The sequence below is a fragment of the Miscanthus floridulus genome, chromosome 1 (genome assembly GCF_019320115.1).
Source record: "Miscanthus floridulus cultivar M001 chromosome 1, ASM1932011v1, whole genome shotgun sequence".
NCBI classification, from domain to species: Eukaryota; Viridiplantae; Streptophyta; class Magnoliopsida; order Poales; family Poaceae; genus Miscanthus; species Miscanthus floridulus.
In genome coordinates this window covers 96,002,364-96,025,142 of record NC_089580.1, presented here as the reverse complement: position 1 = coordinate 96,025,142, position 22,779 = coordinate 96,002,364, and the positions used below count along the sequence as shown (strand labels likewise).

Here is a 22,779-nt window from a genome sequence, read left to right as displayed (position 1 = left end):
TTCCCTATCATTAGGATGTAGTACATGAAAAGTGTTGACACCCTTCCATAGTTCTTGCAGTTCATCTATAAGAGGCTCCAAGAATACATCAAAATCCTTTCCTAGAGAGGTTGGGCCTAGAATCAGTAGAGACATAAAGCAATTTGATGGGTTCACACATTCCCATGGTGGTAGGTTCAAAGGCGTTACAAGAACAGGCCACATACTATATGTTGAGCTAAAGTTGCCAAATTGATTGAAACCATCTATGGTGACGGCAAGCCTCAAGTTCCTTGGATCATCTGCAAAAGTTTTGTCCTTTCTATCAAAGTATTGCCATGCCTCCCCACCTGCTCAAGGGCTCATTTCACCAGTATTCTTTTGTCGCTTAGTCTCATGCCATTTGGAATCTGTTGTTGTTCCTCGAGCAACAAAGATCCTTTGCAACCTCGGTATTAGTGGAAAATGCCTCGAAACCTTATGAGGAACCTACCTGCTACCATCTGCCTCCTCCCATCTAGACTCTTTGCATTTTGGGAACACTTCTAATTTCTCACGATCACCCCCAAAACAACACACAATTGTTCTTGCACACATGGATACTTTCATAACCAAGTCCCAATTCTTGAACATATTCGCATGCCTCCTCACATGATTTTGGTATGTTGCTCTTAGGGAATGCATCTGACAGCAACACCAATAGTGTATCAAAATAGTTGTTGCTACTCGATAGTGGGACTTGATATATAGCAACCTGACAAGGAAGGAGAGTCTTGAGAAGGTAGATCTAGAAGAAACTGATTGCTTTAAATCATCCAACACTCTTTTAAACTTTGGGACTCTTCCAGCCCGCTCTTCAGATGTCAACAGGTTTTTAACTAAATCATCAAAATCTGGTAATATGTTATCGTTGCCATCCTCTGGCTCCCCCTCTTCTGCAATCCAACCATCATGATGAGATCCATGCACATTTGATGGCTCTATAATGTCAGTACCTCCTCCCTCTTCTCCATGATGAATCCATGTGGTGTATGTGGGTGACATTGTGTTCATAAGTAAGTGGTCCTTCACCTCCTGCCAAGCTGTATACACCTGGTTAAGACATTGTGTACACGGGCAAGGGATCTTTTGCTTCGAGAATTTTTGTTTAACCCACTCGATGAACTCTTCAACTCCCACTACTAGAAATATCCATTTCTATGATGAAAATCTTAATGAAAAATCAGAAAACATCATAGAAGAGCGCTTTTTATGACGAATATTTCTGTTTCATCATAGATTAGTGGTGACGATCTTGCAACCCTCCATTTCTAAGATGAAATTAGGCATCATCACAAAAAACATCATAGAAGAGCGTAGGGTTTCGTCACAGATTACCCACGCCACTCATATGTTATGATCTCCTTTAAAACTACGACAAATAGGGCTTCGTCATTGAACTATGTAGGTATCTATTAACTTGTCACTTGTTTTAGTAACTACCTAATGTATGTCTAGATCTCTTACCATTACTTTATCATGTTGTCATCCCTAGTGATCATGCCAGAGATGCTTGTTGGTACTACTTAGCATTACTACTAGAATAATACTAAGTATCTCTTTATTATTTTATGTGACTAGGAAGAATATATATATGAAAGGAATCTGCAAGCACATAGATAATATACCATTGTAGCATTTCACCTAACAGTATTCTAGGTATCGTTATTTATATTTTTACCATAGTGAAGGTCTGGCAAGGACATGTATTGATAACTTATACTATTGATGGAGAAGTAAACCATAACCAATATTCTACTCACAATAGGGGTAAGTCAAGAGATAAATGTATATCTGAATAGTGCATAATAACTAATCATTGATCACTCAGAGTACTCCTTTCTATGGCATTAGCATGATTAAGTAGAATATTAGAGGAATAATCTCTAAGTCATTCATAATTATAAGTCAACCCATATATTGATTAGTGCAATTACACCTAGTAGCCATGGCTAAGATCAACTTCATATCTACACATAAGGGATATTACTAAGAAAGATTAAGAATAGTGCTTGTCTTCCTTCATAACTAGATCCTACTTGTATACCTATATTCGGGGAGTGGACTACAAAGGACTCAATAGGACTGTCACATTCGTGATCTACCACATGACCTAGAATATAGGGTATATCCATAGGTAAACAACATATAAGCACCACGCTTACACAATGTCGACCACTCACCCATGGTACCTTAGAGTGAGCGCTATACAAACTTATGCATAAATATAAGGATAATCTAGCTATACTAAGTGTATAATCAAAGTAGACCATGGACATGATAACTAGGAACATAAATAATATGAATAATGTTGTCATAACAATAGTAGCAAACATATAAAAGTAATGAGAGATACAAAAGAGAGGGGGTACAAAGATTATACCAAACCACGCTCTTGACACAATCAGGAATCCAAGTGAAACCTGCTTGCCTCCCTCTAGACCTAGCTTAACTAGCTATGCCCTAGAATATGGTGGAGCTCTAAGGATGATTAGGGTTTCTGTCTTCTCAATTGACTTGAATGCTTCTAGGAGAGGTGGCAGGGGCTGGTATATATAGGCCGGAGCATCAATCCTGAGCCCTCAGTTCAAACCGACTTGAATAAGTGGTGTAGACGTAATCTAGGAAGGCAGTGGAGCAGTTATCCCATATAGTATTTCTATCTTTGTTGGCGTAGAACCATTGCTTTGCCTTCCCCAAGAGTGAGAATGGCAAGAGGCGAAGTAATAGGGCATCTCTGGTCACTCCTTTGATGGTGAAGGTGCTACAGATCTCCAGAAAGTGTTGGAGATGAGCACTCGCATCTTCATGTGCCTTCACACAAAACTTGCTTACTTGCACCATGTTGATGAGGGCTGGCTTGAGCTCAAATCCATTGTCTCCAACATTGACTATTGGTTTGGTTCGGATGTTGGTGTAGTTGGAGCAGATAATTCACAAAGAGTCTTGTCAGCCATAGCTTCAAATTTAGGTGTTAAGCTTTGCCTTATCTGGTTGTCTTCTGACTCTAAAGCTAAAACTTTCTTGAGTTTAGCCTTAGTTCTCTTAAGTAATGCTTCTGGATCGTCAACGTAGTTTGTTAGAAGGTCAAAACCGATCATACATTACCATGCATAAGATATAAAAGTAGACAAAATAAGGGTAAGTCTATTTGAGCGGAGGTCAATGGTTATCTCGATCACATCAATAAGTATAAGTTTATCAATACTTTCTTTGCCTAGCTACCTTCCCTGGCAACGGCACTAGAAATACTTGTTGGTATTTATTAACTTGTCACTTGTTTTAGTAGCCACCTAATGTATATCTACATCTCTTAACATTACTTTACCAGGTTGTCATATCTAGTGATGATGCCAGAGATGCTTGTTGGTACTACTTACCATTACTATATATAAATAAATAAATATATATATATATATATATAGAACTACTGTTCTGCAACTGGCCATAGAATAACTTATTTTGTGGCCACTTTGAGTTACGATAATTACTATTATAATTTACGAGATTACAGTAACTCCTTACTAAGTGATTTACTAGAACATTATGGTAAATATCACCGTGAGTTGTAGTAACACGAGTATCGTAAATGCATATTCATGTTATCATAAATTGGTACAAATATTATCGTAAATATTATTGGTACAAATTGGTATTCTAGTATATAGCTATAAGTGCAAGGAATATTTTATTTTCCTATGTAATATTGAACGAAGTGAATAGGAAAGGAGTAAAAATTTTCTATTTCATGAAGAGGAAATACTTGGAGATGTTTACTTAACTAAGAAAGATTAGTGAACTGGATCACCAAATAAAAAGCAAATCACGTATCTATAGCTCTTTATTCTGAACGCACAAAAAAATAGAGATCAGGATATCAGGACTGAGTGTTCCTACTGAAACATATTTCAAATTTGTACTAAAGCATTCTCAAGTGGGCAATTGGTAGAAGATAAAAACAACAATATGAGTAGCAGTTCATTAGATTAAACAAGCAAGAAAAGATTAGTGAAACAGGACAGGAGATCAGGTCCCACAAATGTTGACTGAAAGTAAAAAAAGGGATAATAATAAGCACAGCTAAACTGAAAAGAAAAAGGCAGAAGTGCCGAGGGAAGCAGAGAAATTTACAGATGGTACAAAAAAAAAACTAAACATCAACATCATCCAAATTAAGGGAATATTTTAGGACCAAACTAACATGATCCAACAATGAGAGCACCTGAAATCACACCTTTTTCATGAATCGATAACAAATAACAAGTTCTCAACAACAATCCATTAAGATCTGGCTCAATGTCCAAAATTGTCCTCAGCCAAAGAATAGAACTCGCGCTGGAGCACATCAACAATAGGACAGGAGAAGGTATAGGCCCCGTTCGCTTCTCTTATAATCCGTCTTTTTCAGCTTATTTTTTTCGCCGAAACAGTGTTTTTCTCTCACAACAAATCTGTCGGAACAGTATTTTGGCTTCTTTTTCAGCAAAGCGAATGGGGCCATAACAGATAATGCTCATGGCCACCTCACAACAATTGAAACGAGGAAAAATATTTTTATAGGAAAATTATTTTTGGAACAAAGACATTGATAATAGATGCAGAAAACAATTAGTGCTCCGGAAAACGAATGATTATAGTTAAGGACAAATTATTCATAATGATTTGGGAAGGGACATAGGAAATTTGAATTGTGATTTCAACAATGAGATGTGATGGTTAAAATTCATCATGACTACAAATATTAGTGCTGCAAATAGGTTTATATGGTAAGCAGTGGAACTTTACCGTTAGGAAACTCCGGCCTCTGGACCCTAACAAAAAATTTTAAAAATACATCAGATGAAGAATAAAATATATTGCAATATAGCTTCCCATCTGAGATTACATCTAGACAAATATTATTTAGAAGCTGAGAGTTTATGTGAAAGCAAATTGTCATATAAAATTTTCGTGATGACATTTGAATATTGCATTGTGTAGCTGATTAGGTCTTAGCAACAAACATTTTAGCTCTTATGAGATAAAAAAAACTGATATATTCCATAAGCTAAGAAGATTCAATTCAGTTTCAGGGAACTATGGTTAAGAAAAATAATTTATGCTTGTTTACCAGAAACTTGATCTAACTAGCACAAGAGGCAATAGCTATCAGGTATTGCGCATAATGACACACCACACTAATTAGGTAATTTTTCAAATGTAAAAATATGTGTTCTACCAAAAATAATTACTAGGAATCAAATGCATGATAGTTTCTTAGGTGTCTCCTTAGGTGTGATTCATTAGACCAGTTCAGCAAGCTCATAAGTACATAAGACCGCGAATAAAGTGACAAGATCAAAATAGTCTTCTTGATCTATTTCTATGCCTTTCATCATAGATCTAAAAAATGACATATTGTTGCTAAATCTATGTCAAACCAAATAAAGAAACACGTGGTAGGAGCATGATAACAAAGAAAGAATCCAGGAGCCTAACACTTGAAAAGCAAGAGCACATTTGATGCATTCTGGTTTGGATGTAGCAAGTGTGGACTAATTAACCTGAAGAACCTTCAAATCAGTTGTGCATGTTCATGGATTGGATGCCGATTCTCCCATGCCCTCCTGCATGGTCCTAACAATGGCAAGCTGCATGCGTGTGGGATGGTTTATACCTTCGAAAAATTAGAACAAATCCATGTATGAAACGAACCTTCAAAAGGCCTAACAACGCCCTCCGCCGTTGATGAGGCCATGGGACGTCACGGCGTTGTGCTCATGGTGACGCGCCACACCCGGAGGCGCCGCCACCATGGGGATGGAGATCACAACCTAGTGGGTGCTGTCGATGCGGGGAATGGGCCAGGGGACACTGTTGCCGGGGCCCCACGATGACACGACCACATGGGTGAAGCGGAGATGGGGTGATGCCGCTATTGGTGAAGGAGAGATGGGTTGTGGCCACTATCATCGCGGGGGAGCACCGTCCGCTTGGGATGGCCATGCCACGGCCGGATGTAGGGGATGGGCCCTGCTGCTGTGGCCACCACCAGAGGGGCATGAGGAAGGCGAGTCATGATCTGATCCATCGGTGGAGGGAAGGGACGTTGTGGCTAGGGACCATCATCGTAGGGGGCCATGGAGGGCGCCGCTGCCTAGCCGAGCCGGCAGTGCCAGGAGCGCCAGTACGAGGTGCTAGATTCGCCAGGGCAGGGGAAGCTAGGCTCTAGCCCTCGATGGGTCCAGAGGCTGGGGCACGCCCGCCGAGAATGCTAGGATGGGCGATGCGATGCGTCTGCGCCCGCACAGCGCTGGGCAACGCCGTAGCAGAGCGGGCGCTAAGGAATAGCTGGCCGGGCGATGCGCTGTCGCACGGCAGAGAAGTAGCCAGCGGCTCAGCAGCGGTGGTAGGAAGAGGGGTCAGACGGGCAGTGCCTGCGGAGGGAGGGAATGAGGAGAGACGGAGACAAGGTGACAAAATAGAAACCGCAAAGAAATCGTGGGTGGGGGAGCTTCGGAGCGGCATCTCGAGCTCATGCGTGGGTGGGCCAGGCCTATGAGCGGGGGAACCTGCGCGGGGATGCGCTTGTGGTTGGCTCGGTCATTTGGACTCGGGTACTGATTATTACCCGATTATTATTCGGTGCCCAGGATAATACATAGAATATATATATATATATATATATAAATATATGTATATGTCATATCTAAAACAGCAAAGCGATATGAAAAATGACTCAGAAGCTGAAATACTATATGAGGAAAATAAAGTGCAATCAGAAAAAGAAGTAATTCTAGAGGAAAAAGGAAACAAATATTTAAACAAAATTTCACAAGAGTTTCTCATTCCTAGATTAAGTTTTAAGACTGAACAAACTTTATCATACTTTACTCGTGATGTTATAGATATAATTTGGAAGAAATATGATGAAAGGCATTACAAAACCTTTCATGATATACAAAATTACTTTCTGAAATTATACCAAGGTAAAGAAAGGCATCTAGGAATAATTGCGAATGCAAATATTTTCCCTTTACTTCATCTCGATGATAAATTAATTATTAAGCCTCACCAAAAAGTCTTAATATTGAGGGCTGATATAAATTTAAAATATTTTAGAAGCATACAAAGAAATATTAGAGATGATATCTCTCTACAAACTATTATTGATCATGGATTAGTCCATGATATATATGGTACACTTGAAATTTTCCAATCAGAACTTAGAATAGCTATCAAAGAAGCTTGTAAGAAATTAGCATGTATTCAAGGGAAATACAAAATTAAGTTTTGTTCTAATCCACCAAAATTTACACAACCAATAAGACTAGCATGCCATGATATATATATCACAAAGGGATCATACAAATTTCCTACTACATGGACTTCAGACTCATGGCAAAATTATGAAGAGTAGTTCGTAAAAGACACGAACCACGATAATTGGAGAATTTTCAGTGAAGCAAAAGAATTAGAAGGAAATACCAAATTTGCTTCCAAATATTACATGATGTATCAAAATAAAATAATAAAAGTATTCTTATGAGAATACTATGGAAGATATAGTATAATACAGAGAGAAGTTGGTAGGCTCATAAAGCCTAGTTATGGCAAAGAATGTCAATTACGAAAAAAATATCATGAATTGTTGTCCTGGTATGAAATATGGCAACCCGAAGAAGTGGACAACGAAGAAAATATTGAAGAATCAATATAGACTCAGTTCAATATCAATATATATATATATATAAGAAACATACTCCCTATGTTGATAAGATGTTATCAACAATTTAACCGGGGGAAGAGGTAATACTACATGCCATCATCCTTGATTTGATGTTTGCAACATCAATCATTCGGGCGTGGAAAACGATACCAAAGAATATTCAGAAGGATACTACCGTGCGCGATGGAGGACAGCGCAAAAGGAATATATAGTCACTCTACTATAGTTAGGACAATTATTCTCCGTCCAGCTATCTAGGCAACAGTAAGAAGAGATAATTAAAGACTTCGCCTTGAAGGCTCCTTCAGACGATAAGGCTCGCTCCTTCAGATGATAAGCATGAAGGATGCTCCCTTCGTGCTATAAAGCAAGACGTTGGGCGCATTCATTCATCATCGAATAATAGATTAGACAATCATCGAAGAACCAAGCATTACACTGAAGCCTCAGACACACACTCTCATCCACCACCCACTCCACCAACTCTCCACTCACACATACACTATGAAGACATGATCTCAGAACGACTCTGAGAATCATCCACCATTAGTAGTAATCATTCATTACCATTGTATCACTCCACCTTTATAAATTAGAGAATAAAGGAGGTCCTCGTGATCTTCCTGCGCTTGTAAGGTAATCCCTAAGGTTTGTGCTCAATGCTTGGGGTTTCCTGAAAGGAAAAGCCGTATGTAAGCTTGCTCTGTGGAAATGAATTAAGCTTTCCTGTTTGAATCCCTGCCTTCCTATAAGCTCATTCATATGGGGCGATGTATCTATGTTAGGGACCCTAGAGGAGAAACCTCTGCGTGTGTTGTTCTCGTGTTAGACCTGGTAGCGGCGTTTGTAGAGAACCCTATGTGCACAGAGAAGTGTTCCCTTCGGGTGGAACTACCTGGGGAGACGATAGAGCCTAAGTCCTTTGTGTATGTGGCTGGGGATAGCGAGGGAGTAGACTGGGTTAGTCTGTTTCTGAAGCGAGCTAGTGATGCATATGGTGAGTACCGAGTAGGACTGTCACAAGCATAGTTGCATGATCAGCTGAATTGTTGGTCTCGCCAGCCTGCAAAAGATCCTTAGAAATATTCATCCGCATACGCATATTCACTAAGCACTAGGTTAACTAATCGTGAAAGCGACATATCATTCTGAGAAATATTCATACCTGCTAATCACTCACTCATCCATAAAATAATTACGCGCAAAAGCGACATCACGCCATATCTGAGAGGCCCCGTGTCCTAAATAGTAAAGTGGTTGAGCAACTCCTAGGTGAGTGCGCGCACTGTTCATACCTCGATTTTGAATAGTAACCACGAATTTGAATAGTAAAAGCCGAATTTGAATAGTGTTATGAATAGTAACTCGAACTTTTAGAATTCGAATTTTGAATCCGTCCGAATTCTCTGTTAAGACGGTCCCCCGATCGCGTTGGTGTGCGATCGAGGGACCGTATTAACAGAGAACTCGGACGGATTCGAAATTCGAATTCTAAAGTTTCGAGTTACTATTCATAGCACTATTTAAATTTGGCTTTCACTATTCAAATTCGTGGTTACTATTCAAATTCGGGTATGAACAGTTCGCGAGCACTCACCCGGGAGTTGCTCAACCACTTTACTATTCAAGGCACGAGGCCTCAGCAAGTATGGCGTGATGTCACTTTCGAGCACGATTATTTTATGGATGAGTGAGTGATTAGCGAATATGAATATTACTCACGATGATATGTCGCTTTCGCGATTAGTTAAGCTAGTGCTTAGTGAATATGTGTATGCGGATGAATATTTCTAAGGATGTTTTACAGGCTGGCGAGACCAACAGTTCAGCCGGTCGTGCGACTATGCTTGTGACAGTCCTACTCGGTACTCACCGTATGCATCACTAGCTCGCTTCAGAACCAGACTTACCCGGTCTACTCCATCGTTATCCCTAGCCACGTACACACAGGACTCAGGCTCTATCGTCTCCATAGGCAGTTCCACCCGAAAGGGAACACTTCTCTGCGCAGACAGGGTTCTCTACAAACACCGCTACCCGGGTTAACACGAGAACAACACACGCAAAGGCTTCTCCTCTAGGGTCCCTAGCATAGAGACATCGCTCTATATGAACGAGCTTAAAGGAAGGCAGGGATTCAAACAGGAAAGCTTAATTCATTTACACATAGCAAGCTTATATACGGCTGAGTGATATTCATATTCGCTAATCACTCACTCATCCATAAAAGAATCGCGCGCGAAAGCGACATCACGCCATACTTGCTGAGGCCTCGTGTCTTGAATAGTAAAGTGGTTGAGCAACTCCCGGGTGAGTGCGTGCGCACTGTTCATACTCCGAATTTAAATAGTAACCACGAATTTGAACAGTGAAAGCTGAATTTGAATAATACTGTGAATAGTAACTCGAGATTTTAGAATTCGAATTTTAAATCCGCTCGAGTTCTCTGTTAATACCGCCCCCGATCGTGTGTGTCTATATATATATATATATATATATATATATATATAGGGAGAGGCTATTCAGCAGCCGGCTACAAAATAAGTTATTCTGTAGCCACCTCTATTTACCATAATTTTATATACTAATTTACCATAATGTCAATACATATTTACGATAGTTGGGTTACTAACACATGGGAATATTTACCATAACGTTATAGTAAACCACTTAGTAAGGAGTTACTGTAAATCTCGTAAATTAACATAGTAATTATCGTAACTCAAAGTGGCTACAGAATAAGTTATTCTGCAGCCAGCTATAGGATAGTAGTTATATATATATATATATATATATATATATATATATATATATATATATATATATATATATATATAAGCCCTACGCGCTAAATATTATTAAGCGCGCCGGTGGCGCTCCGCTCGGCGCGGCGCCCGTGGCTCACGCGAGCTCTCAACCGTAAAGTCGTTTCCCAGGCGTAAAATCAAACAAGAAATCAATTTTCAATATCATTAATGCTACCGACAGCGCTGCATGCATGTTACGAACCACGTGTACGTGCATGCATGTCTCTATTGCGGTTAAAATATTCAATCATGCAGAGTTGCCTCCTCAATTAACCATAGATGGCTATAATTAAGGAAGTTAATTAACCGTAAATTGCCTATAACAAAGGGCAACATTTCAGGTGCAAACTAACCAACCTGTGTAATCATGACCACTAGATGTTGATCCAATGGAATGGGTGAGGGGGCTTAAACGCAAAAAAAAGGCCGGCGGGTGGGGGGCTTAAGCGCAAAAAAATCACACCTCTTACCTCATCCATTGGATCAGCATCTAGTGGTCTTGATGGGTAGTTTTTAAGCTTGCACAAATTAATTGATTTACACCTGATACGTTGACAAAGGAAGTTAATGCTTTATTTCTTTCTAATTGTGGATGGATACGCAAGGAATATGGAGCCAGGTGTCCCTGCATGCATGTCTCTATTGCGGTCAAAATATTCAAGCATGTAGAGTTTCCTCCTCAATTAACCGTAAATGGCTATAATTAAGGAAGTTAATTAACCGTAAATTTCCTATAACCAAGGAAGTTAATGCTTTGTTTCTTTCTAATTGTGGATGGATACGCAAGGAATATGGAGCCAGGTGTCCCTGCAGGCATGTCTATTGCGGTTAAAATATTCAACCATGAGAGTTTACTCCTCAATTAACCGTAAATGGCTATAATTAAGGAAATTAATTAACCATAAATTGCCTATAACCAAGGAAGTTAATGCTTTGTTTATTTCTAATTGTGGATGGATACGCAAGGAATATGGCGACGGGGTGCTGTAAAAGGCAACTGCAGCTGTAAAATCTCATCGGAGTCAGAAGCTATTAAAGAACCAATATTTATAGTAACTAATCCTACAGTGGTCGGCGCTGGTTACCGACTGGAGGACAATGCATGTGCATGTGTCTACTGCCAACATGAGAATGGTAATTCAAGCATGATGACGACATTGAGTTAATGGCCGATCACTCAAATATTTGTCGTAATCAAGTAGTAATATTTTTTTAACATAAATCAAGTAGTAATATATAGAATTGATATCTGAAGTCAAGTAGTAAGAATTGATCTTTGAACTATAGTAGTAATTACCTCTCCTGCGCACTAATACTTCCACAACAGAAAACATGTTACACCATAAAAATAGCCATATAACCATGTCCAATAGTAGTAAACTTTACATAATTGGTCACTGAACTCTCTTTTTTCTAAACTATAGTAGTAAGATTCTGAAATCTTTCTCCTTTTGTAAACAAGTAGTAAGATTCTTCACGTTGTTCATCGAAACAATAGTAGTAAGATTCTTAACATCCAAACAGTTCTTTTTCTCCTTTGCAAAAGTACATTGTTCATCCAAACAGTTAAAACACCGGTCCCAAAATTCAAACCGTAAAAATAATCCCTCCGGTCCCAAAATCCAAACCGTAAAAATAATCCCTTGGCAGAACAATACAAATATAACACTGAAGTAATTTGGTGATTTGCAATAGTAATCAGCCAGAAAATAACAAAAATCAAATAGTAGTTCATCCAAAAAGTAAAAACAACTATTCCAAAACTGAAACCGTAAAATGCACATATGGCAATACGATACAGTATAACATGGTAGTAGTAACATTGGAGCAGTAATTTGGTGCTTTCCAGTAGTAAGAAGCCAGAAAGTAATAAGAATCAAACAGTAATAATTCCTCGTTCACCATTGGTACATTGTACACGAACTTTTGAACCAAAATCAAACAAACTCATCTGTATTTTTGTACAAACAAAATCCATCAAAAAGATCTAGCAGCCGCTGTTCCTAGGATTTGTACGCACAGATCAACGTCTGTGCCAGTCGTTGGCAACAACGCATTTCTTGGGAACAATTTCTCTGCAGCTAGCTTACCGTGGAGCCCGTGCCTAGCTTGTGCATCGCACGCTAGAAGTCTCGTTCGTTTGAGCTTGTTTGACTGATAAGTCATACCTGAAAGTACTGTTGACTGATTTGGTGTGAGAGAAAAATACTGTTCGTTGGCTGAAAAAGTACGGCTTATAAGCCAGACAAGCACAAGCGAACAGGGCGAGGATCCGCAGGGCATAGGAGCGCCGCCAGGTGGGTTGGGAAAGGACTCCACTGCCGCTGCCGGAAGGGGGAAGGGGCCGCGTCGGACATCCAAGCCGGTTGAGGGGGCACTGACCACGCCGATGCAAGGAGCATCGTGCACGCTGTTGGAGGGGAGGCCGCCGCCGCTGCTCTGATCTAGACGGGATGTCTCCGTCACCATGGTGGAAGGGACCCGCGCCGCTGTCACCACCATGGATCTGTCCTCCTCCTCCACGGATCTTCTCTCACCACTAGATGGGAAGGGGTGTGGGAGGGCCGCCGCACCCCATGCCGGTGAAGGGGATGATGCTCAACATGTACCGTTGCTGGTGGAGGGGAAGCCACGCGCCACCGGTTGGGGAAGAGGCCGGTCCATGCCATTGACGGGACAGCCACCGCTAGTGGCATGGATGAGGGCGCCGTGGCCGCCATCGGGCAGGGAAGGGTGGACAAGCCACCACCGTCGGGGGGACACCTACTCGTGGGCCTCGCCACCGCCCTTGCCGAGCCATGTCGCGGCCCTTGCCGACGCCCAGCCATGGGAACACTCCGTCGACAAGGCTTCAGTCGCGTGGAGGAGCGCGCCGCCACTACACCATGACACACATTTGCCAACACTTATCTGTTGGCAAAAGGCGGGTTTCAGCTACACTTTATGTGTTGGCAATTCTCTGAGTTTTTTACGTCAATTCATCTGTCGGTAAAAGGACTATAGGACAACAAGTTATCTGTCGGCGTTTCCCTGCTGACATAAAAACTGTCAACGAAACTTTTCTAGACTTAATAAGTGTCGGCGTAGTGTTCGCCAAGAGTACAATGTGTGTGTGGGACAGAAGTTAAAATATCATATCGCCCCAAAGAAGACCTGATCGGGAGTGAAATATTTGAGTCGCGCGCTAAAAACGTCGCTACCTGAAAACCTTCCCACCCTCCCGGTTCCACTCCACGCCCCTCAATCAAATCCCAAAAAGAAGAAAAAAACACGCCTGCTGCCCCCGACGCCGCTGTCCCCACCGTCCACTGCGCCAAAGTGCCGCCCCCACACCATCCGCTACTAGGGCTGCTTGCCGAGGCCACACCCTGAGCAGAGCTCACCTATGCGGCTGCCTGCACCAGATCTGGCGGCGCCTCCCTCACCCTGGCCGCGTCATGACCGAGCTCGTCAGACGCGGGATGCTGCAGCCAATGATGCACCAGCATATCGCTACCACCAGAGCTTCATGCATGGCTTCCTGAGCTAGATCCAGCTGAACCTCTCTCAACCCAAAGAAGAAGGCCCCGCCGCCGCCTAACTGGCAACTGCACGAATGTCCGATGGCCTTCTCCGGCGGCAACGAGGTAGGGGAGAGGGGCGCGAGGGGGCCGACGGCGGGTGTGACTCATTGGCCCATTCGCCCGTGTCACCCCCTTGAGGTGAGGACAATGTGGGTGGCAGTCTCAGACCTCAGTCCATGCTTTCTTCTTCGATTGATGTATCCCTTGCTCTTTTTTTATTTGAGATTGTCTCTGAGCCGCATATGAGTGTCCATGAGCAAGTAGCCATTCGATTTGGGCCCCCCTGATGCCATTGGTGCGGCCGCGCATATCGTGACGTTGTGCATGTCATGTGTTTGTTTCGTTGCCTCACCCACCAGGCCATTATTGTGTAGTCCATTCCTCTTTGGTTTATGTTTGTTGTTTTGGTGCATCCCAGTGCTTATGCTTTAGTTTTGATAGCAGTGTAGGAGGCTACAATAGTGAAACGGGCACACAAAGGAGGAGGGGTTCTGCTTGAAAGGTAGATTAATGCCTCTTTTATTCTTGCTGCTATAGTGTATTTGCATCTTGACGTTTTGTCCAGCATTCAGTTCGACCTCTGCTCCCAATTCTGAATTTCTGATGCTCCTACAACTTCTCCTATAGTTAATAATAACTATGGTGCTCATGTTTTGAAGTGCTTATCATTCTGAATAGGTGTCTTATTTTTTCATAAGAACATCTTTGTTGGTATCATAACTCATGGACCCGCTCTTTCATAGTTGCCATACAGATACAAGCATGTGCGGATACATCAAATAGCAACTTTTGTATATTTCCTGAAGTTATAAACATGGCTGCATGAAGTGTATTCAAGCAACTTCAATTCTTTGTAGAATCGGTGCTGACTAAAAACTGCTCGAGAAGCAGGCTTAACCCATTAACATGTATGTTATTTATATATGCAACTAGCTATTCTGTGCAATTGTGAATTCTTGTTTTTCTATTCCAATTAACCATTGACAACCAGGCTTTAGAAATCAGGAAAAGTGCAAACTGATTCATTTTGGAGTTGTTAGACTTTGTTGGCTCATATTAGCCTTTTTTCTGGAATACTTAGACCAGATTCTCATGGGTTTGGAATTTTTAATTTTAGGAACAACTGAAGGAGCAACATGTGATGTTGATGTCCAGTATAAAATTTCAATATAGGGAGAGCAAATGTTCTATCAAAAGTTGTTCAGTGTCTTAAGGTCAACAAGGAGGTAAGGACATTGATTTAATTTTATATTACTTGGATCTACCTTATCACCACAACGGCAAAGGGTTTTTGTGGCGAAAAAATTCATCACAAAAGCAAAGGGTTATATCAATAATTTCATCACAAAAAAAACATAACATTTGTGTGAAAATATTAGTTACCATAAGTTTTGCCGCAAGATAAGTCTCAATTGTGTGGACAATAGATGTTGTGGCAAACGGTTTATCATTATCACCCAAGTTGTCGTGACAAAAAAATGGCTCAACAGATGTACACTAGAAAAATACAATTCTCACAAAATGCTGAACTAATTTTCTTTTCAATGCCTTAGTGACAACCGGAGCTTAATGGCCCCATGAACTATTTTTCTCTTTTAAGCATAGTCTAGTTTGCTGTTCTGTTAGTATAACTTGTACTCTTTAAATTTCCACCATGCTACCATGTCAATGTCCCATTAAAAAATGTTTCTTAAGCAATAAATCTATACAGCTCCAGAATAGAAACTTACATTGTTTCTGTCTAAAGTGATCATTGGGACACTACTAATGGTTGCTTTGTCAACCATTTCTTATTTCCATCCAGTGATATGATAATTGTGTAATCTGATAATTAACTATCTAGTTAACTAATTTGACTAGCTTAAGAATAGAAGCTTACACTCTTTCTATCCTTCTGCGGTACTTGGTAATTAGGGGGACATTATTATTGTGGTACTAGGAATTGTAATTTGTGACCAGCAATGGATTTGAGACATTTTGGTGTAAATTTTATCGTTGCAGATCCATTGCATGTGGTTTTAGGATTCCTAAATATCCCTTATGATGGTACAGTGCCAGTTCTAGTTTTGTGCACTTCTGATGTAATGCATTTATAGCAGTATTGTCACACTGCATTAGTGAGGGATTTAGCAAGCTTTTTTATTTGTTCTTCTGTATAAGCAATTTCAGTAGGTTCCTTCTAGTTGTAAAGTAGTTCTAATGTTTTCTATCTATCCATGTTCCTCAAGCAGATTTCTATATTTTATAGCACAAAGAAATCTGGCAAGGGTAAGAAGCCAGGCAAGGGTGGCAACCGATTCTGAAAGAGCATTGGCCTTGGCTTCAAAGACTCCCAGGGAAGCAATTGAAGGTATAATGGTTTCCCTTCGCTTATTTTAAACACCATGAGGTGATTAGGTCATGATCCCTAGTGCTATGACATACCTAGTTTGAGATGATGAATGACAACATGTTCAGTTTAATATTTTTCTGTTTTGAATGATTTTTTTGTTCCTGCTTGGTAGAAATTTGTCCTAAATAATTAAATTTGTAGTCTACCTCCAAATTTCATTTGCTATTTTGAAAACAATGAGGTCATGTTCCCAAATACTATGGCACGTGGCAACAATGCATTTCTTAGTGATTGTCCTAACATGCTTTATTTATATGAAGAAGTAAATCAGTTTTGCTTAAAGTCCCGTGACATTTGCAAGATCTCTAACAGCAGAATATTCCACTGCAGGTTTTGTTGAAGTGGAAGAACCATGCTGATTCAAGTATTGAAAGGCTGGTAGTGTAAAATAGGCTCAGTCTCTGTATACATAGCATTAATGATGTAAAACATCAGAGGGCTTCGATTTTTATTGAAAAGCTCAGCCATCAGTGGAGTCTGATATATATATATATATAGAACAACTACTCTATAGCTGGCTACAAAATAACTTATTCTGTAGCCACCTTGAGTTACTATAATTACTATGTTAATTTATGAGATTATAGTAACTCCTTACTAAGTGGTTTACTATAACGTTATGGTAAATATCCCTATGTGTTATAGTAACCCAACTATAGTAAATATATATTGACATTATCGTAAATTAGTATATAAAATTATGGTAAATGGAGGTGGCTACAGAATAACTTATTCTGTAGCTGGCTATTGAATAGCCTATATATATATATATATATATATATATATATATATATATATATATATATATATATATATATAGCTGGTGTATGTATGGAAGATCTAATATATTATTTATACAAAAATCAAGTGAATTTGTTCAATGTGATGCCTTCTATATGAGCAAAAGTGGATTTGTCAAATTATTTTAATTGTAATTATATCTATGTAGTTTTGTCGATAATTTTTTTTGGGCAGGGTATGGTTTGTAAAATACCTTGAAAATGGTTTGGCCAACATACAAACTATCAAGGAAAGGTCTTAACTATTGGCGTAGATCTTAACTGTCGGCAAAGGGTTAACTGTCGGCAAAGGTTTCAACTGTCGGCGTAGGTAGACCGTTTGCCTACACATAAAGTGCCAACTGTCGGCAAAAGTTTCGCCAATGGCTTCTAGTGCGACTGTTTCTAAACTGTCGGTAAAACTTTTCGTGGGAGGTTATCTGTCGGCAAAGGTGCCCTTTGCCTACAATAGAAAGTGTCGACAAAAGTATGTTGTGTTATAGTGCGCCGCATGTCACGTAGAGGGGAAGGGAGGCGCCACCGCTGCCGGGTGGAGGCTAGAGTCCAGAGCCCGAGTGGGCGCCGACGTCGAGCAGGGAAGGTGGAGAGGTCGCTGACGCCGGTAGAACTCGAGAGTGAGCCACCTCTACCCTGGCTGATAAGCCATGACTGAAAGTATTGTTGGCTAATTTATTGTGAGAGAAATATATTGTTCGTTTGCTGAAAAAAGTACGGCTTATAAGCTAAGCGAACAGGGCGTTGGTCTACGAGATCCAGATCGGAGAGAGAGAAAAAAATGAGAAATGAGTGATGCTAAGGTTAGAAGGTTTCTTTATATATGGTAAAATGTAGTATGTAATTTTACGGTTGTAAATTGGTTAACTACTACCGCAATATTTTATTTATGGTTGTGGGATTTTAACGTTGTTGACCATTTTACCGAGCTTCAGCTTTAATGAGAGAATTAATGAGACGAAGGGAGAGAGAATTAGTCTCACGGTGGCGTGCAGGGAGAGTAAATTACGGGATTTACTTTTGCGGCCGGTAATTTACTGTCTGCGTGGCTGGGATCAGTCCACGCCGGAGGTGGGCGGAGCTCCGCCGGCGCTCCAAACGCTGGTCCTCAATAACAGTTATATATATATCGTATGTTTACGATGATCTCTAGCTCTTCAGGTTGATGACTATTCTGAATCATATACGTCATGATCCAGACTGGATTGACGTTCTGAAGCGTCCAGTAGGCCCATCCAAAGGTAGCATTCCCGTAAACATCTTGCTGAACTTTGGCAAACCTCTGGAAGTCCGTCTTATTTGCAGATTGCGGTGGCACGGCCCACGCGGCCGACCATTCTCCTATATAAAATACAAAGAATTGAATAGAAATATTTATGTGTACAGTTTAGTAATCCAAAGAATTGCTGAAATGAGTGACTGCCAGCAGACTACTTACCTACAAAAGTGAGGGGACGCCCATTCTGATTTGTGATGGCTTTGAGATCGGAGGAGCGGTTGTTCCTCACAAAGTCGATGTTCTGCTCTACAGTGAGGTTGGAGAACTTGTCCTCGTACAGGTTGTAGTAGTGTAGGTCTAGGACGGCGCCATCAAAGCCGCCCGCGAACTGTAGGAGCTCCGTCTGGTTTTTTATATTTAACCTGTTAGACATGATCACGTATGTTGTCGACGAGTACAGACGCACTGTTTTATGACCGTCCTCGTAGTATTTCTTCAGTCTAGACAAGTCTGCGCCTGGTGCCAGCGGCTCATTGAGCAGCTCAATGGCCAAGAGGGCTGTGTTGTTCGCGTACCTGTTGATTTACATGTAGATCGAGCAGCTGGTTGGTATGTTATTGGTTCAATCATTAAGGCGAGAGAAAACTACTATATATATAGTCAGTCAGTGTGCTATGCATTTTCGTTCACTAACCTTTTTGCAAGGAAGTCGTTGACTTGCAAGGTTTGGTTGATGTTTTCATCGGTATTGCCTCACTCCTGTGACCCGTCTCAAGTTAATCATATGGGTTTTGTGACCCCGGCGCAGCATGCAATGTGACAATAACGCTAATGTTGTATTTCCTGTGAACACGAATTGGAATCCATCGTGTCGATGTTTCGAGTTACCACCGATGAATAAATTTTTAATATTGAGCGTCTGGCTCGGAAGGTGTGTGTAGAGGACATGAGGTTTATACTGGTTCGGGCAGAAAGTCCCTACGTTCAGTTCATCACTGCTGCTCGTGTTACTAGCACTGAAAGTTTGTAGTTGGGGTTACAAACAGGCAAGAGAGGGATATGTCTCAAGTCTCTAGTGAAAAGAGTGAAAGGGTGCTGAGAGCTCGGTTGTTGCTCTTGTGTGTATTTGGACCTGATCGGTTCGGGGTCGGATTGGGTCCCTGATGGGTCGATCCCCTCCATGGGATGCCGTGCTTTCCCTTTTATAGGCTAAGGGAAAGCAAGGGTTACAGCGGAGGAAAAGAGAAGAATGAAAGGGAGAGAGGAAGTCCTTCAGGATCATCGGGTCCTTCTTATCTTTCATGCAGGTCACACCGACCCTGTAGATGTCAACAGCGACAGCTCCACGTCGTGCCCCTTTCCCCCACTGGTGCCATGCGTAGGCGTCGTCTGCCGGTCATGGCATTCCATTCCATCACAGCGGACGTCGTGGTGAGCTGACGCGTCTGTCAGTGTTCGTACGGGGGTTAGGCAGAACAGCATCGGTATGTCCGTCGCTGTTCTCGATGTGAATCCTCAGGCAGGGCCCGTCATGGCCACGGGTTACATCGGGGCATGCCGGTCTCTTCCTTGGTGTCAGAGCTTTGACCTAGGCCCATACGCCTAGACCTAGAGTGGTTGGCGGCGGTATGGAACCCCGTCGGACGATTCGGAGCCTGCGGCCTCGGGGTCAGGTGAGGCAGAGTGCAAACCCAAGGGTTGGGCGTGGCGAAGCCTGTCGCCTTGGGGTTGGACGAGGCAGAGCCCTCTCCTAGAGGTCGAGCGAGGCAGAGCGCAAACCCAAGGGTTGGGCGAGGCGGAGCCCCGTGGCCCCAGGGTCGGACGAGGCGGAGCCCTCTCCTACAGGTCGGACGAGGCAGAACGCACGACCTTGGGGTTGGGCGAGGCGGAGCCCTCCCCCAGAGCTCGGGCGAGGCGGAGCTTGCGACCTTGGGGTCAGGCGAGGCGGAGCCCTTCCCCTGAGGTCGGGCGAGGTGGAGCCCGCGCACCTAGGGGTCGGTTGGAGCTGTAGTTGCGCTCTTGACTACTCGGATGAATCAATGTTGATCACCATTAGCTCCTACTCTTCGGGTACCCTAGTATTGGCCCCCGACAGTAGCCCCCGAGCCTGCAGAGGAGTAGAATACTTCTTTAGAGGCTTTTCTGAACAGGAGGACTCTGAGGGCCTTGGCCTTCTTTCGTCGCCCATGGTGTGTCCTGAGAATGGCCATTCCTTTCGATGTGATCGGAACCTTCGGGGGTCTGTCGTTCTACAACCGCGCGTTCGGTCTCCTTGCGAGTCCAACTTTCCTCAAGCCCTCGCCCGTAGCAGGGATCCGGTCGAGGGTCGGCTCATTTTTGTGATTGTCTTCCCTCAAGCGTTTTTTTCGATAAAAATGGAGGGGCTGAGCCGTGCCATGATTTCCCTCTATGGACGAATCATGGTGCTCGGTGAGCTATTAATGGGCTAGTCCGAGTAGGGCCCCATCATCCTATTCGTGGGGATCCAGCTTGGGTCAGCTAGTGACTGACTCCAGATTCTCAGCGGTCAATCCATATAGTTCTCGGGTCTATTCGACCGGTCCCGAGGGCTCTCTGCCTCTCTTCGAGGAAAAGCATGGATCGTCTCTGGCCGAGACTCAAACGTAGGCTAGGATGCTCGTGGCGCTCGTGCACCCGGGTACTACCGCTAGCGGGCCCATCCTTTTCCACCCCTTACTCTAAAGGTGCCTGGAGCGGTTGTCGAACCCATCGGTGGGCCAACCTTCGAACTCCTAGGCCTAGACAGGCCATTGAGGCATCTTTTAGCTCCATATCCCTCTTACCTGTGTGGGTGGTGGCCTATTCAGGAAGGCGAAACATCCGATGTGTTTTCTAAGGGAACAGCCACAGGTTGCGTGTGCACACCCCGCAACAAGACACGGTGATAGGTGGTGGTAGGCACAGAGATCTAGGCGGGCAGTTGGTTTCCTCGCACTCGTCGGCCCTATAAAACCAAAGGGTTAGCCCTCGGGTTCCATACGTTGCATCCTTGCCTCTGCAGCCATGCTGCCGTTGAGCCCACATCCATCCACCCCGGCCTCCAATGGATCCATGGTGTCGTTCTGACATCACCTTCCAGTGCATGGAGGGCCTCGTCCATCGCGGTCTTCTCCACGCACAGATCTCGACCGAGGAGTGGTTGCTACATGGCGATGAGGATTTGTCGTCGCCGCCCAACGACTATGTGGTGTAATTCGCTCACTTCCAAGAGTGGGGCCTCGTGACCCCCGCCCACAAATTCCTTCGGGGGCTATTGCACTACTACAAGATTGAGCTACAACATCTCAATCCTAACGGGATCCAGCACATGGCAACATTCGTCATGCTATGCGAAGGATTCCTAGGGATCAACCCCCACTTTGACTTGTGGAGGCATTTTTTTGCCATCAACCTCTAGAAGAAGAGGGAGAAGGGCGACAGGTAGGAGCTGCACATGCCGATGTGGTGCGCCGGCATCCAACTTTGAAACAATCGGGTCGGCGAGTACTCGTCCATGCGGCTTTTGACATCCAACAAGGGGTGCCACTCATAGTGGTTCTACCTCAAGAATGACACCGCCACCCCTCTGCTAGAGTTCATTAGGCGCCTGATCGAAAAGGCCCTAGAGCCATGGAGGAAGTGGGGCATCCTGGAGAAGGACAAGAAGAAGATCCAAGACCACATCACCGCCATCCACATCCTGAAGGAGAATGGCCTAAAGGGGTCAGGTGTCATCAAGGCTTACCACGCAAGGAGGGTGGCACTATTGATGACGCGCGCACTCCCGCTCTATGCGATGGCGCCCGAGGCGTCGTTCGATGGAACAGCGCTTGCCGAGGGAATGCTCCCCAACTCCGAGATCACACAACACATCAAGGAGGCGATGGAGCCTTTGCAGGACGACACGGGTGCTGCCCTCGACTTCATCTACCCAATGCTGGGGCATCCTTCGATGCGGTCGGAGCCAGGCTACATCATCTTCGTAGGTTTCCCTTTCTTTTGCCTTCTCCTCAATTGATTTCCCAACACCATGAGACTAACTTCGAGAGGGGCGGGACCAACCAAGGGACCTCATCCTCATGGATCACCCAGTGCCGCTACCAAGGGATTTGGCCGTGAGGACGGTGAATCGTGCCGAGGGCGAGCGGCTGAGGAAGGCGAAGGAGGACAAAAAGAGGAAGAATCAGTGAAAGCTGCAGGTGCGGGAAGGAGGGGAGGACACCGACAGCAATGATGATGATGGCGATTGTGACGATGATGAGGTAGCCGACAATATCG

At 43.1% G+C, this 22,779-nt stretch overlaps 1 protein-coding gene across 1 annotated transcript in view; it reads right to left on the bottom strand.

The window, feature by feature from the left end:
- The window catches only part of LOC136460597 (glucan 1,3-beta-glucosidase-like), a 45,287-nt gene extending 23,712 nt beyond the window's left edge, over nt 1-21,575 (bottom strand). The window contains 6 exon segments of the mRNA XM_066460238.1: nt 18,424-18,623; nt 18,721-19,076; nt 19,196-19,280; nt 19,283-19,344; nt 19,820-19,946; nt 21,503-21,575. Coding sequence (XP_066316335.1) covers nt 18,424-18,623; nt 18,721-19,076; nt 19,196-19,280; nt 19,283-19,344; nt 19,820-19,946; nt 21,503-21,575 — 903 coding nt within the window.
- Nucleotides 21,576-22,779: the final 1,204 nt, after the last annotated feature.